Here is an 18,695-nt window from a genome sequence, read left to right on the forward strand (position 1 = left end):
CGCAGACAGTTTTGTTCCTAAAGAGCTTCGTTATTATCTGATTTAAAGAGAAACTATTATTGTTTCTTTTTCTGGGTAGAAACTATTCCCCGAAACTGTAGTTATACGTTTGTATTTATTTGTTTAATAGCGCTTCAAGAATTCTAGTAAACGAATTAATGTTTGACTGTGAGTTTCTATGATATTGTTCACCACAAAGAAATGCCCCAGACAAATATTATGATTGTTTAATTTTCTGCTCTCTTTCAGATCATATGGTCTGACAGCATTTTAAATATGCGTTACGTTATTTTTTTTAAAACGTCTGCTTGTATTTACATACAGATTCAATTCAATTCAATAGAAAACAATTTTTTCATCGTCTAGATAACAATGTAATAGCAGTTTTAATATTATTAGACAACCATGCTATACATAGGTGAAAACATGGTGAAAACAAAATGAAATATCACGTAACATAGAACAACAGAACCGTGGATGACTTTATTTTATAATATATAGTGATGTTATATAAAATAACACACAGTTTATACTTTTATACAAGTCAGCAGAGCGACGTTGTAAAGTCCCTGGTGGAGTGTGACCCATTTCGCTAGAACTATGCCAATTGCCACTAGTAAAAGAAAGGAGGAAGAATAAATCCAAACCTAATGCAATCTCAGGTAATTGCAAGCAACGAATAACCAGAATTCTATTGTAAATCTGCACAAAAATGGACGATTAACATTTAAAAGGTAACGAGACTTCGCCCTTTACAAAAGGGTACGTTTCAATTGAAAAGGTCAACGGTTACAAAGGGTTTGATACTATTCGGCGAAATATAAATCGTAATTGGATATTAAACTATGCTTGAAGATGGTTTGATGCGGGGTTTAATTAAGTATGACTGATAAACATGGAGACAATCGTAAATTGGTTTGCGACAGTAAAAACTATATCCATTATAAGAAATAGCTGTTTTCTGCGAAAGATAATGTCTTATTTTCTATTAATTGAAGTGGTAACAAGAAGAGCGGACAAAGAACTGCTATCAAGGTGTTACTAGGAGGAAAATAAATTTGGTAATAGCACAAGGAGGAGACACGACTTCGAACGACAATTGACACGAATTCAGCTTTTGAACTCATAAGCGAATAAATAACGTGTTGAAGATTACTAAATAGTTCTGGAAATAAATCACAACCTATGGCCAGTTTATTATGGAAGGAACCCGTATTAAAATATGTATATTTTAATTGCACCCTCTCTTAGACTCTTGTTTCGCTTACGAAAGAATTGGCGCCATTCCATGTTCCACCCTTTCCATTGACATGCGATTCTATTTTTACCAATTTAAAAATTTATATCGAAATAGGAATATACGGTACTATTTTGGCTGTCTGTCCGTCTGTCTATATAAATTTCGTTCCACGATTTCGCATTGTATATTCATCGCATTCATTCTGTTTTGGGAACCTCTACTGCATAATATATTAATATTATGTTATAAGCACCTCCTGAAAATATAAATTTGCGCTATATAATTTTGTCCCTGTAAATAAATATTTTCCGTAAGAAATATTATAATGTATTTGAGTCTCTAATAATGTTTTCTCATACGATGACGTTCTCAGCACGTTTATTAGATTTTTCATTTCATATCCTCCCTCGTTCATGGAAAGCAAGGTTATCTTTTAATTTGTATCGCGCAATACCTGAATATCGAAGTTTCTAGAACCATCTTTCTTTGTAGAAAGTTCTACTACGTTGAATGTAGATATTTCTACAAAAATAATATTGTTTTAGTTGTTGGAATGGACTGGAATTTTTATTTGTTTATTAAAAAGTTGATGAAGTTCGCGTCTATTGATTTTTTAGTTGTATTAAAACAAATCGATGCTTCTAGAGCCGTCTGTCTTAAATCAATAACTTTCTCTAGACCTAAAATCACTTTGCTTTATAGCCGTAACTAACAAAAAATGTTATTTTTGTATTTTAATTTGAGTTTTTATTTCTAGACACAGTGTATGATCTTTCAATTTTTAAAACAAGCGTAATTTTCATCAAACAATACAAAATATGTAGCCATTGTTTTTATGTTACTGTTGCTGTCTCTTTTTGTTAAGGCTTAATATCTCAACTTTAAAAAAAGATAGCAAATTAGTTCCGACAGCGAATACAGTTTCACGAATAGAACACCTCTGTTGTGTCACGTAAAAGTAAAATATTAGAGACTCCATAAAGCTAATGGTTTCAACGTCGTGCTGAAAACACGATCTGGTAAAATTGGATGCTTTTTCACTGACAAATCCAATACAAAGGTATTTGTTTAGACAGGGTTAGATACTGACTATGAACTGCTAATGAATGTGGAAAACAACTCGTCTAAGGAAGGAGGACTAGGAAACTGTTTAATTTTGTATGAGTAATTGAGACACACTTAATATCGATGCGAACATTATTTTGTTTGGTATAAATAAATTCATGGACTGTAATAAGGAAAGAACACTTTATTTTCTTTAAAATAATGTTTTAGCATAAAAAATTAACTTCGCAAGCCGTAGCTCGTAGCCATTCGTAGCTTTTCCCTACGACGCTTAACTTTTTGCAGCATAAATAAACAGTTGATTAAATCCACAGTCTAACGTAAATTAATAGCCCAATTCATCCAAAGTTATTACTAGTTACAGAGACCATTTCAATCCAGCTTTTCATTAGTTTATCGTGTCCCACAGTTCGCCCAGACACGGAAGTAATATCAGGTATTTGCATAGAGCGAAATGAAGTTAGAACTTTATTGCGTGTAAATCCATAGTTCACTGCAGATATTGCAACGGATTTTATGTAAACATTTGATTGGATAGCTCTTGGTGGATTGCTTGTACGAGTATGTTGGGATTGCTCTTGTTTTCTGTTTGTTTCTCTTGTTTACGAATGCCGCTCTGACCTATCTACGGATCGTGGCTGCAACTGTAGAAACATTAAATCAGCAACTTCAAATATTAAACTATACCATTGCTAATTGCTATGCCTCTAGAACTAGGAACCTCCATAAAGTATAAAGAGGTTAATTTTCATTAAATTGTTTATGAACATGTTAAGAAGGAGATTGTGTAATGTTCTCAGTTCTCACATTACAGACTTCCAATAGGATTCTGCCAATGTATGTGTGTATCCTATTTTGTGAATCAAAGCAGGTCAATTGTATGTATTACAGTTGCTTGAAGAAAAGTATTTACTGTAGAAAAGTAAATACTTTTCTAAAAGAAACAGAGGCTCGATTTGGGCTGTCTAGTCCGAATTCAATTTCTCTACCCAAGATTAATAAAATCCTCCGTAGTCCTTCAAAGGACTTTAAGGTTTTTGGCATTCAGTTTGTAATTAAATATTTTTAAGGTCGATGAATTGAAGTTGTATATTTGTCTATATTTTTCAGACTTGATTATTTTAACGACTACCTCGCTATACTTACCATGGCTTCAGCCGGGTTTAACCAGATAACATAAATGTTGTCCATGACACTTAGTAACGATGAAGCTGTTAACTCTCATCAAACAAACAAAAATCTAATATTTCCTCAATCTTCAGATTAGATAGGACTTAGGTATATCATTCTGATTCACTATTAGTTACCTATTATAAGTTATTTAAAGTACCTAATATATTAACAATAAATATATTTATTGTTATATATAGAGCGTCTGTACATGGCAACAAAGTCATGCTATAGGCAATAAGTTTACTGTAAAAATAGGAATGTTGCCAGATAGCCTCAATTTTCACTATATTTATGCCAATTTATTGCTCGATTTTAAAGTGATTGACGCGCACGCCAGTTATCGCTATTCGCTCGACGATTGGATTTTAATGAAGTTAATGTTTTAATAACGATTATAAATTTCATATAACATTTTGTTATAGATGCGCTATAAAGCTTCTTGATTTTTGTTATCATCATCATCAGAAACTGGTTTATTTTTCAAAAACTATCAAACCTTTGCTATAACAAATTCATCCCGAATCTATTAAAATACTTATCTACTACACATTGACTTTCAACCCTCACTGCAATAGAACAATTCACTAACATCCTCACTTCAAAGAATAACTATATGTAATATGTAACTGTGACTAACACTATAAAATTTCACCAGCTCCAGATAGAAGCCGGTGGCGGCGAAGGCCCCGGGCCCCCGGGCAACAACAACACAGACGGCGCAGCCGCCAGCCCGCCCCGGGATGACAACCACAACGCGCAACTACCATGCCCCCGGGCTACACCACTTACACCATCAGGTGAGATATTTAATCGCGTATACCATCAGATAAACACATCAACAAAGTCTATAGATAGGTATTGGTATTGCATCAAATATCTCAAAATTTGTGGGGAATTTATTGTAAATGGAAGAATTATAGCTCATTTTAAGGTCTTTACAATATCACAAAATTCTCCATAGAATTTGAGATATTTGATGCAAAATTTCAATTAATATCGTATTATACATATAATATCAGCTAATTTACATAACTTAACAAGATTTCTCAAATAATACTACATTTTTCCTTCTAAAGGAAAACTGCCCAATTTGTCTATTTTTAACATTTCTTCGAATTCGGGTAAATATCGTAAGTAAATGGAAAACGAAATCAATATCGGGCGCGGTTTTCTATTACTCGATGTTCAAATATTTATCTCATTAGTTTGTTAAGTCTTTATCTAAGAATTTTATCCCACCAAAAACATAAATGTAAAATTTGGAGCCGAGTTCAATCGTTGACTTAATTTGCCAAAAAAAGAAATGAGATCTAAATGTGTGCCAAGTTCTGCAGACAGTCCAGAAATTTATTTACAAAGATGTATTAAGTTCTTAGGTTGACTGAAAACTCAATTGTTTTATTTTCCCTTAGAGAACAATGTTTATTCCAAAATATAACTTTTTTAATTTGAATAATATAATTATTTTCACAAAGCAAACAACTAATGACCTATTGAACCCCATAATTTGAGGAGGCTAGTTTTTAGAACCTAACAAAATATAAGCAGTATGTAGGAGGCTAGTTTTTAGAACCTAACAAAATATAAGCAGTATGTAAAATTACTAGCCTCATCAAATTATGGGGTTCAATAGGTCATTAGTTGTTTGCTTTGTGAAAATAATTATATTATTCAAATTAAAAAAGTTATATTTTGGAATAAACATTGTTCTCTAAGGGAAAATAAAACAATTGAGTTTTCAGTCAACCTAAGAACTTAATACATCTTTGTAAATAAATTTCTGGACTGTCTGCAGAACTTGGCACACATTTAGATCTCATTTCTTTTTTTGGCAAATTAAGTCAACGATTGAACTCGGCTCCAAATTTTACATTTATGTTTTTGGTGGGATATCATTACTTTTTGTACAGATAATTACTCTGCAAATTTGATTTACTTTATGAATATAATACTTTTTATATACGATTTTTTTATTTTTTCTTGCGGTTTCTCTGTATGGTTTGTTTAGTATTATCCTTACTAATATTATAAATGCGAAAGTAACTCTGTCTGTCTGTCTGTTACTCAATCACGCCTAAACTACTGAACCAATTTGCATGAAATTTGGTATGGAGATATTTTTCTTATATGTTATGAATGTCAGCGCACATTGCCCCGTCATTATCTGCAATTTTTTAAACTCGTTTTCTGTTTAAAAGATTACATGATTTTCCAAACATCCAGCGTGAATTTGCACACACACTATTACCAAGATGCAAAGATCGTTGTAGAATAATCGTCGCCTTACTCCATGACGTTACGGTATTGCCATGACGTGATCTTAAAATTTTACTCTAAACGCGCCTAAAGATGTTTCACTCATATTAATATTACGCAAATTAAGGGGCTTAGAAGAGCTAAACGAGGCAAAACTCGAGTTTTATAATGCTTTAAAGTATATGATTAACTGTAGTAAAAAATCTCAGACAAATATATGATATTCTTCAGGATATATACTAGCTAGATATCGAGCTGAAAACACAATACAACTTACTTTACTCGATAGAAAAAAATCACAAAGATACCTCTAAAAGAATCTTTTGATGCTTAAAAACCATACTTAACTACATGCAATCATTCTGTTTTTACGGCAAATAATTCTACAAGCAACATACTAAAATAATGTCGATTTATTTTTTTAGTCCAATCAATAGATTTCGAGTAAATCGAAAATTCTTATTCCCAAACCAAAAACGTACGCATGTGTGCGTGAACGCCTGTGTACCGACTAGTGTTGCCGAACTATCGATAGTTTGACTATCGATAGTTGACCTTGAAAATAAGTCAGAATATCGATAGCACTATCGATAGTATCGATATTATCGATACTATCGATACTATCGATAGCGTTAATCATGGAATACTATTGATGAACTGCAATAGTATCGATAAAATCGATAGTATTGATTGCCAATAGTTGCTATACTATCGATACTGTCGATAGTATCGATACTATTGCTACAGAATATTGCAACTACAATCGATACTATCGATAGTACTGATACTATCGATAGTTTTGAGCTATCGATAGTAGTAAATTGTGCAATAGTATTGTTCACGATTTCTTGGTATAATGGGTCAATTTAAATTAGAAGACACTAACTATGCACAAATGTACGTGGCTTATTGGATTACGAATTAACGAACTAAAAAAAAATGGATTGTACAAAGCGCCAATAGATAACTTGAAAAGTATTATAACCAAACATCTAGTTCTCTGTCATCCACTATAATATTATTGATAAAGCAATACTATCGAGAAAAAGGTCACTATCGATGGGACGATATTATCGATAGTATCGACACTATCGATAGTATCGATAGTTCGTTCGATATTGAGCTTCGATAGTATCGACACTATCGATAGTATCGATAGTTCGTTCGATATTGAGCTTCGATAGTATCGATACTATCGATGGTATTGCTATGTGTCGATAGTATTTACGCTTATAGGACTATCGATACTATCGATAGTATCGACACTATCGATACTATCGATAGTGCTATCGATACTATTGCTTTTCCCCAACTATCGATAGTTAATCGATAGACTATCGATAGTGGACTATCGAGCGGCAACACTAGTACCGACACTACCGGCCGAGGCCTGTTACTAGACGGACGTGTCGCTTGTTTCCCTGATTTTTTCCCGCCAGAATTGTTTGTTTTTGTTGTTAAATTATTTTTAGAATCCATATTCCTTACTATAAAACAGACTACTGATAAATTATTTGTAATTTTGTAATCTTTTGTTAATAGAAATAAAACAAAACCCGTCAAGAGCAATGACCTAGCTTTTTTATATTATATCATAGGTCAAGAGGACTAAAAACGTTCTTATAAATCAAACGTAAATCTGAACGATATGGTAGTAAAAGGTAAGAGCATTTTAGTGATATTATGTTTAGTGATATTTAGTATATATTTCAGAGGCGGCTCGTGACAAAATTGCATGGGTGTTCACTTGAAATAAAACAACGAAAATACAATAGCGTTAGCAGGATAATTTTATTACAAAAAAAAATGAGCACCACATTATAAATGTCTATTTAAATTAAACACTAAAAATTAAAAAGTATTATAAAACTAATTCATTGTGTGTATATTACTCAGATCTTAGAGCGCGTTTCCACTATATCGTTCGGCCTATACAAAAATGTTTCGATATCCTAACATTACTATTTAATTTTATACTTATTCCTAGCAACACTCTGATTGTTGCTTTCAATAAAAACAAGTTTTTATTTGAAAGAAAATGGTTTTCACTTAATAAAAAAAAAATATCATTCAATTTCACGTCCTTGAGCAAACGACAAGGCGACTACCGTGAAACAATAAAATATCGTGTACATAATAATTTATTTTGTTATTAATATTTGACCATAATAATTACGAAACAAAACAAATTAATAAATCGTCACTTGATAGTGGAAAGTAGAAACACGCACAAAACCAAAATAAACCAGTTAGCAGTCTTTCGTCAGTCGCTTGATAGTTTGGTACCGTTAGAACATAAAGCACACATTTTATTCAAAAGTTATAATTATTACGTAGTTTAATTGTTAAATTTTGTATTTGTTGATTGTTGTTATTATTTGTTATTATTGTTATAATATTTGTTGAAGTTTTTAATTTGTGTGTAAGTAAGTGTTGTAACTTTATATTGTTAATTGTTAATGTAAAAGTTATACGTATGTTAAATGTGCAAATATTAAAATAAAGTCTCATCTTTTTCAGAGGAGAAACACATATAGTTTAATTTAAAATCCCATATTTATATATATAACTAGATTTCCGCCCGCGGCTTCGCCCGCGTTTGCAAAGGAAAACCCGCATAGTTCCCGTTCCCGTGGGATTTCCGGGATAAAAATCCTATGTGTTAATCCAAGTAACCCTCTATATGTGTGCTAAATTTCATTGTAATCGGTTCAGTAGTTTTTACGTGAAAGAGTAACAAACATCCATACATCCATACAAAGTTTCGCATTTATAATATTAGTAGGATAAAAACTAAAAATAAAATGTTGTTTTTTTATTTGCTGACCATACACTACTACAAACGCAAAAATTTCTCCAAACTAATTTACTTGTACCAACCATATAAACTAATTTAACTGATCATGAATGTGAAGTTATTGATTCAAGTCCAAATTCATCTAAGCAAGTACTAGAAGAAGCATATAATAGTACACAGGTAATTTTCAAAGTATATAATACGATTAAAATATGTTTTTTTTTCGACCGCATATTTCAAATAATAAAAAAAATATAAGTATCATTGATTTAGTTTTACTTAATCACCCATATCCTTATATTATCCAAGTAATACAACAAATCAAAAATAAACAAATTGTCTCCTCTAGTTGTTTCTTAGTCACGTCAGTTTTTCACGTCGCTGTGGCGCCATCTAGTACAATACTCCGGCGTGATCTCCATCAGCCGTCGTTGTGTGCGCGAGTCACTCAATTTCAGCTAGCTCTTGTAATCCTCTTAAATCATTTCGACCTTCGACGAAGCCTTCTTCCATTACCTACACCATTTATGGTACCTAATTATTTTTGCATGCTTGTATTGGCTGAACATGTTTGTGCTTTATTAATATAATTGTATCACCATTGAATACCATGTTTAAAGCAAAATAAAGATTTTATTTATTTATTTATTTACACTGAAATTAAAACTAAACTAAACGCTCATAAATAAAGAATAAATAAATGTGAAAAAACTAAACTAAACGCTCATAAATAAAGAATAAATAAATGTGAATATGTAAAATTATATATTATTTTTAACTGTATGAGCAATAATTTTATTACAATTTTCTTTTATTTTACGTTTAATAACAGTTTTGAACAAAGAAATCATGCAATCGAAGTAATCCACCCTAGCGATACTAGCGCGAGTGAGTGTGATGTCAGAGGCGCTTCGAATCTACAGATGTTTCGTCCTAAAATATGTAAACTTCAATAATCTATATCTCAGTCATTTATTGATGGATTTCAAAATTTTTTTCGGCCACTGATTAGTTTTGAGCTATTTTTTAAGACGAGTAAGGTGAATATACTATTTTCTATTTTTTTAAACTTTTCCATTTTTCCATACAAACAAAATTAATGTCATTGAAAAAAAAATTAAATACAAATAAATTCAGTATTTTCTGATTTTTTCCTTTGTACACTCACTACTTACTCACTATTACCTAGTTGATTACAAAATTTGAACTTTCTAGGTCATCTGGAAGTGGGTTAGGTTTTGTATATGTCTATAAGTCAGTCAGTCTTAAAAATTGCGATTTTTGGATATTAATATCTACGCAACTGTTTAATCTGTATTTATGAAAAAGGTTCTTGTTTATCTTGAGGTCCTCTTGATATGTACCAAATTTGGTTTATTTAACTCAAATAGTTTTCGAGTTATAAGAGGGTGAAAAGTGGCTCGAAATGGTTCGTGTAAATATACACACGGCTGCTGCTCGCCAGTTCTCTTCGCTTGAACTCGGCTTGACACGCTGCCGCGTGTCTAGATTAGTATGCTAAACATGTACGTATTTCGGCAGGAAAATTGGAGATAATCTGAATTTGAAAAATTTAATAACGACCTATATATAATTGGTAACCGACCCTGAAAACTGGACCAGGGAATCCTAGGTTCGACCACTTCTGAAATAAAATGATCGACATGGGAAATCCTACGTTGTTATGTTAAAATTTCACAAAACTCTCTTCAGGCGTAGATGGAGTTATGCAAAATAAAATTATTTGTTTTAATTGTGTATTGCATAAATGCAATACACAATTACGCAACCCTAAACTCGGTAAATGTTGGTGTACGTTGTTTACCAACATAAACGCAAAATAGCTTACACGTGTAGATTTTTCATCGAGCCAATAATCAGTTTAATTTTCATCTCCGTGCCATTTTCAAGGGCTAAACTAACTTATCATTGTCATGTATACTGGCATGTATAATTACCAATAGTAAGGATTGAATGAAGACTGTTGACAAAAAGCGGAAAAAACCTCTTTGCAAAGCTTTTTGAATAAAAATATTTGTCTATCTAATACCCTGAGTGTCCCTGAGTATGACAACACACTGTGAGATTTCATAACAATATAGATACTATTAAACGATCAAGACTGGTTGTTCGCATATTCTACCTTCCATCAAAGGCAGATCAATAAAAAATTCAGTCTTCTAACGTCGCATGAATTATGTGTTACAGGTAATTTGTAAGCCAATATAAACTCTAAGTTTATATTTACAGTAAAAAGCATTTGTAGGCATTAAAGAGGAGTTAAACAACAATTTGTTAGCTTGTACGACGTCGCCGCAAGTTTGTTAATCCACGCAGTTCTAGAAGTTTCTTGGTCGCGGTTACTTATTGCTTTGGAAGTTTTTATTGAGGTTGTGGTGCTGTATCTTGTTCTTCATTTTGTAATAATTTATTGTATTTATGGAACGGAATATTCTCTCCTTTTATCTGCTTCTATGTATATGAATTAACATTTTTTTTAACTCTAGATACTTACCTACATAACCTAAATAAATTTTGGTCAAACTGTAAAACAGTTTGTTGCCTTTTGGTTGTTGTATGTTGCGTTTTCCAATTATCTTAGCTTTTTTCTGTGTATAAGCATTAAGCTCTCTACTACAAAATAAGCTGTTGCATCAAAAGTGAAGTTCCATGTCCCCAAGTGGGGTAAGGGGCAGATGCCTTATGCATACATCTGTTTCGCTGATCGATTTCCTTTAGGGACAAATAGGTGATCAGCCTTCTGTGTCCTGCCAGACCGAGACATTTTTTTTTCTTCTTCTCCACTGGGAATCGAACCCAGGACCCCTCAGTTCTACGCTCACGCGTCAACCACTGTACCAAGCAGGCCGTCGCCCTTTAAAGCCGGTGCATCAGTTCTACCCAAATTGTGCAAAAAGGAATAAAACTGAAATTCAACTAGTCATAGTAAATATGAATTAATAAGGACCTAGACGAGTAATAAATCATGACAAAAAGGGTACGAAGTCAGCATTTCACAAATATTACTCCAAAAGATGGATGGAACAAAAAATTGCATCGATATTCAGAACAGAATCAGGTCGCAGGCATTGCCATCTAAATAATTTATCTTGTCCGCTCCCGTTCCCAGTGATTGATAGTTTACTGTTTTATATTGAAGCTGTAAACGAGTAAATTATTCAGCGACAACGGAGATTGATTTGCGGAATAATAACTTAATAAAAGGACTTTAAATCACTGCCGTTGGTTTCTTTATGCACTGTATTACGTTCAATGGAACACTTCCTGTATCCCACAAATCGTATGAGTTCAAACTTCAAAATAACTTTTAACATATTATGAAGCCTTCTATGTTTTTCGTAATTAAATTTTAATGGTGGAGACATCCAACTAAATATAAGCGTACAAATATTCCATCTAAATTGATTTTAGTAAATAGATAAATTTGTTAAAGCGCCTTAGGCCGTCCCTTCCCACCCGGCACCGGCACTGAAAATCTTTAATGAGTAATGACGTCAAAATACTGAAGGCATTAGCGCAGAATAGCTAACGCAAGTTACCTAATTATACTTTGGGGATAATGAAGAGGGTCATAACATAACGCTGCTCTTGCTTTGTATAAATTTATTTTTATACTTTGTATACTTTTTTGTATAAATAATTTTGGATAAAATTAATGCTTTAGCAAATACACGAAAGGACATTTTTTTTTTTTTTTTTTTTTATGCTATAAGATAGCAACCGAGCAGACGCGTCGCCTGGTGTTAAGCGATACACGCCGCCCATAAGCATCCACTCCACTGGGAAGTGGATGTGTTGCTATCCTCAAATGGATTTGGAAGGATCTAGGGAGAAGGGGCGAGGATGGGAGGGAATGAGGATAGGGAAGGAGAGGATAGGTAGGGGATGGGAAGGGATGTGGGCCTCCGGACCCAAATACTTTACTGTGGAAACATGCTCCGGACATAGCATGTTTCCACAGTAAAGTATCATTTTTGAAGTGAAACTTCTTTATCGGGGTTGGAAAAAAATGTAATGTAACATTTTTTCGTTACCCGTGACATTTTTCCGTTACGCGCCATCTTTTTATTATCCCTAGCACGCGTGATTCGACGTATTTCAGTAAAGTTACATATAGTAAATTATTTTTTTGAAAAATAGGGTCATAAAGAAGTTTCACTTCTTACGGAAGCGCTTTTTATCGTCAAAATTCAGAAAAATAATTATTTACCACCGGTTCTACCGAGAAAAGCCTGAAAGAAAATCTGTAGTCACATCTTGTAAAAATTTACTTGAAAATAATCTATTTATATTTAAGAAAAAAATTTCAATCGTCCATCAGTATATTATCGACTTACATTAAAAAGGTCGCATTGTACTGGCTTCTTTTAATGAAATCATATTAAAGAGAAGGTGATATTATGTAACGTATTGCAGTGCAAAGAAATACCTACTGCGAAATGAAATGGATTTATTTCTTTGCAAATATAATTTTATGTTGGTAGTTGGAACCTTGTGTTTTATGTGCATCTTAACCTTTAAGGTCTAAAGGGTAAGGTGCATATTAAAAATATCCGCAGGTTTATAACCTTGAGTAGGATAGTATTTTAGCTAAAATAATTGTACTTATCTAAATATCCGCCATCCCCGTTCTTCCATCGATCGTCGAGGCGCACAGATTCTAGGCATCGCCATATGGTGGACGTTCCATGTACCCGGACTAAGCGGTTCGATTCCACATTCTTTATCCGAACCGCAAGGGACTGGAACATGCTTCCTGAATCTGTGTTCCCCGACGAGTACAATATGGGGGTCTTCAAGCGTAGAGTGAACAGGTACCTTCTAGGGAAGCGCGTACCATCTTAGACCACATCTCAGCTTAACATCAGGCGAGATTGTGGTCAAGCTCTTCCCTATCGTCAATAAAAAAAAAAAAAAAAAAAAAATATCTCAATCCTAATAAAAACAATATTTTTATAGTTACTGTAGCTTTATTTAGCTTCAAAATTGGATGAATTTCAAATATACTGTACCTATACGTATAAAAAATTGGTGGTTTTCATTGGGATTTCCGTTTGGTAATACTTAGGTATCATCAAACATGTTTCGATCTACTATGTGACTATACAATTCTGGCCATTTAGTTCTTTCTTATATGCATTTTAAAATTCCAATCCAACAAAACTCCACGCTATCAATGTTAAGTAGCTAATCGCACCGCAGTACTCCACCAGAGAGGCTGTTCTTGACCATCGAAGTTCACGCGATGCATCCAGTTATGTGGGTCAACATCGCACTTAGTTGGGAACAATGTGTGTGCTGGTGTGTTTGGTTGTGTGTGTGTGTGTAAATTATTGTGCTTAGGGGAATGTTATGGGTTAGGACCATGTTGGTGTTTGTTAAGAAATTCGTAAAGTTTTCGATAATATGCGTTGCAATTATTGTGTTGATAGGGGAAGGTAATATTATATCTATGGGTTAGGACCATGCTGGTGTTAGTTCAGAAATTCGTAATTTCCGAAAATATGCGTTGTTGTAAATTGACTAAATAAACAGATAACGTCTAACCACGATAGCAAACTCTTATGTAAGGTATAAGTCAATGCAGCAAAATATAAAGAAATAAGCTATGCCGTGCGATTTCATCTGCGGAAGAAGCTGCGTGCAAAATGAAGTATGTATGTATTTCTGTAGCTCATGTGCTATTCTGATGTATAGCCTGTATTCCTGTAAAGTTTCATAGAAATTCGTCTAGTAGTTTTTTATTTACATGTAGTTAGATAATTTCAAAAATGTTTAGAGAGAAGTGAATATATTATAATATAATGTACTAATTCCTGAACCAAACGATTTGACTGTTTTTACATTCAATCTTTTTGTAACCAAAGGTTGTTAGAATAACATCCATTGTAAGAATAACAGGGGCTAATGGTCGGCATGTAATGTTCAGGATCATCCCTTTGGCTGGAGGCATTTCATCCCACTTTCTCAATGTAAATTTAAGGTATATCTTTAGAGTTTTTGTAGTAAAATGTAATATGAAAAACAAGTGAAAATTTGGTTGGTTGCGATTCAAAAACAGGAAATCAGACAAAGTTTGTTTCTGGATTGTAATGAAATGAGTATTAAAGTACATAATTAGCTTTATCATCACTAGTATAAAAAAGTCGCTTTCTATGTCCCTATTTCCCTATGTCCCTTTGTATGCTTAAATCTTTAAAACTACGCAACGGATTTTGATGCGGTTTTTTTTAATATATAGAGTGATTCAAGGGGAAGGTTTTAGTATATTATATTTATTAGGTTTTAGACAAGGCGGGCGAAGCCGCGGGCGGTAAGCTAGTATTTTGATATTCATGTTCATTATCACTTACATTTACCATCAATATACCTACATATAAGATACATGTTTCCCATTTATATTTTTGCCAATAACGAGGTGACTTTTCAGACCTTCAATGCGTACTTTTTCAAAAGCGATTATTGACTCTATAGTATATAGAGTTTATTGACCTCGTGTTGACATTTTGAACGAAGAATAAAATAAAATGCTTATGTCATTGAAGCTCGATTCTAATGGATAATCCTGCGTATAAAAAATGCGGGTAACTCGCGATTGTTATATTACAGAAACTTCGAGATAAATTTTTATGGGCTCTACAAATCATATCATTGATAAAATTATACAATACAATTAATCACTGAAAGCAGACACCAGAAAGAAGGACACAAAGTTTTATACTGAAATAAAAATCTTACAAAATAACAGTAGGTATCTTTGCAAGATTTGCGTAGGTACATAGTAAAATCTTTGTTACGTAGAGCAAATACTTCACCAAATATTCGATTGATTCCTCCCTTTCGACCTATTGACCTTTAACTTAAGGGTCTACAAGAATACCTCAGAGTCCTATTGTCAAGAATGTGCAATGAATGAATCTATTATTCAATTGCACACGATCCTTTCAGTTTTCCAGTAAGCCGCAAAAGTTAACATAAATTCCAATCCCCCAGTGACCCTGGTCTCACGTTGGAAATGCTTTATCATTTCTCTTTCATAGAATGCAAAGTCGAACAGTAAACCTATTTGGTATTCACTGCTAGCGTATCGTGATTATTTCTTCAGCGCCTAACGTGTTTGAATAGCAAAGTTTTATTCACTCGTATTTGCGAAATTGCCCGCGGCGAACTCAAGAATGATTGAATGTTTTCAAATTCCCAAACACGACCCGAAACTTTATTTTTAGCTGAAAATGTGTTATATTGTTAAATGTTTTTAAGAAAGTGAAAGAAATCTGTAACAAATCGATCCAATTTTTGGCTGCAAAAATATACTCTATCATCTAGACACGCGGTAGCGTGTCAAGCCGAGTTCAAGCGAAGACAACTGGCGAGCAGCAGCCGTGTGTATATTTACACGAACCATTTCGAGCCACTTTTCACCCCCTTATAACTCGAAAACTATTTAAGTTAAATAAACCAAATTTGGTACATACCAAGAGGACCTCAAGATAAACAAGAACCTTAAATTTCATAAATACAGATTAAACAGTTGCGTAGATATTAATATCCAAAAATCGCAATTTTTAAGACTGACTGACTTATAGATATATACAAAACCTAACCCACTTCCAGATGACCTAGAAAGTTCAAATTTTGTAATCAACTAGGTAATTGTGAGTGTACAAAGGAAAAAATCAGAAAATACTGAATTTATCTGTATTTAATTTTTTTTTCAATGACATAAATTTTGTTTGTATGGAAAAATGGAAAAGTTTAAAAAAATAGAAAATATTATATTCACCTTACTAGTCTTAAAAAATAGATCAAAACTAATCAGTGGCCGAAAAAAATTTTGAAATCCATCAATAAATGACTGAGATATAGATTATTGAAGTTTACATGTTTTAGCACGAAACATCTATAGATTCGATGCGCCTCTGACATCACACTCACTCGCGCTAGTATCGCTAGGGTGGATTACTACGATTGCATGATTTCTTTATTCAAAACTATTATTAAACGTAAAATAAAAGAAAATTGTAATAAAAATATTGCTCATACAGTTAAAATAAAAATAATATATAATTTTTCATATTCACATTTAAGTATTTATTCTTTATTTAGTTTTAATTTCAGTGTAATGGAAGAAGGCTTCGTCGAAGGTAGAAATGATTTAATTTGCGTAATATTATAATATAAGTGAAACATCTTTAGGCGCGTTTAGAGTAAAATTTCAAGATCTCGTCATAGCAATACCGTAACGTCATTGAGTAAGGCGACTATTCTTCTACAACGATCTTTGCATCTTGGTAATAGTGTGTGTACAAATTCACGCTGGATGTTTAGAAAATCATGTAATCTTTTAAACAGAAAACGAGTTTAAAAAATTGCAGATAATGACGGGGCAATGTGCACTGACATTCATAACATATAAGAAAATATAGAAAAATACTAAACCAACCATACAGAGAAACCGCAAGAAAAAAAAATCGTATAAGTAGGTATAAAAAGTATTATATTCATAAAGTAAATCAAATTTGCCGAGTAATTTTCTGTACAAAAAGTAATGATATCCCACCAAAAACATAAATGTAAAAATTGGAGCCGAGTTCAATCGTTGACTTAATTTGCCAAAAAAAGAAATGAGATCTAAATGTGTGCCAAGTTCTGCAGACAGTCCAGAAATTTATTTACAAAGATGTATTAAGTTCTTAGGTTGACTGAAAACTCAATTGTTTTATTTTCCCTTAGAGAACAATGTTTATTCCAAAATATAACTTTTTTAATTTGAATAATATAATTATTTTCACAAAGCAAACAACTAATGACCTATTGAACCCCATAATTTGGTGAGGCTAGTTTTTAGAACCTCACAAAATATAAACAGTATGTAAAACTAGCCTCATCATATTATGGGGTTCAATAGGTCATTAGTTGTTTGCTTTGTGAAAATAATTATATTATTCAAATTAAAAAAGTTATATTTTGGAATAAACATTGTTCTCTAAGGGAAAATAAAACAATTGAGTTTTCAGTCAACCTAAGAACTTAATACATCTTTGTAAATAAATTTCTGGACTGTCTGCAGAACTTGGCACACATTTAGATCTCATTTCTTTTTTTGGCAAATTAAGTCAACGATTGAACTCGGCTCCAATTTTTACATTTATGTTTTTGGTGGGATACCTACTTACTTTACATAATTTGTTTGAATTAAAACGTAATTTTAATTATTTTAAAGCTTCGCTTAAATATCTTTGAAGACGCCTCTAGAATTGCAGTAGGAATAGACAATAGAATGCCGGGATTAACCGCAACATCGCTGTGTTGTGTTGTACTCTAAATTGTGTAAATAATTATTCATTACTTGTGTTTACTGTGCGTAAGCATAGAATTAAGGAAAGTAGTCGACGACGACGACGAACGACGTTTCTCACAAAGTAAAGGAAATATGTACTTACCTATTTCATAATTGTGGAGAAAATGCGAAAGGTTCACTAATGAATGAAACAGGTTGACCTTTATCCTTCTCTAAATTAATGCCAAGATATTAATATTCGAGCTGCTATTAAAAATAAACTCAATGTTCCATATAATTAACGGTACACGAGAGAAATTTTAGAGGGACCTTCTAAAATCCCACGTGATGACCTTACCTTGACACATCCCGAGGCAAATGCGGTAATTTTGTTTTATGCTACAGTTAATTCTACGAGGTGTTGTTACATTTCGGTGATAAACGATAAATTCACCCACGTTCCTGTAATAGACTGTAAATAAATAAAAGTTAGAGGCCTTAACATAAACGTTTATTAGATAATTCAATCGACATTTATTACAGATTTGTAGACATTTTATTGTTTGACACTATTCGTTTAACAAATACTGAAAGGATTTAAATTTTTTATCCACTTTACGCAGGATAGAATATCGTTTAAATTAAAAGAGCTTACGAGTACGTTTTAACTGTAGTTGAATTGTGTCGCGTCGATTGTAAACCGATTTATTTGATAGGATATTTTTTGATAGAGCACTTTTGAATTATTTCAATACTTTTTGTAATAAAATTGGACAATGGGTGTGAACTTTTAAAGTATTGCGTACAATTTTATGTATTGTTGAATATGTTTTAAATCTTAATTGATGACAATGGAATCAGGG

General features: G+C 32.7%; 1 protein-coding gene across 1 annotated transcript in view; it reads left to right on the top strand.

Moving 5' to 3' along the window:
• The window catches only part of LOC123706171 (dual specificity tyrosine-phosphorylation-regulated kinase 2), a 36,291-nt gene that overhangs the window by 1,890 nt on the left and 15,706 nt on the right, over positions 1 to 18,695 (top strand). Inside the window, exon 2 of the mRNA XM_045655336.1 lies at positions 4,134 to 4,275. Coding sequence (XP_045511292.1) covers positions 4,134 to 4,275 — 142 coding nt within the window. The remainder of the gene's footprint in view (positions 1 to 4,133; positions 4,276 to 18,695) is intronic.

The sequence above is a fragment of the Colias croceus genome, chromosome 3, assembly GCF_905220415.1.
Source record: "Colias croceus chromosome 3, ilColCroc2.1".
NCBI lineage: Eukaryota > Metazoa > Arthropoda > Insecta > Lepidoptera > Pieridae > Colias > Colias croceus.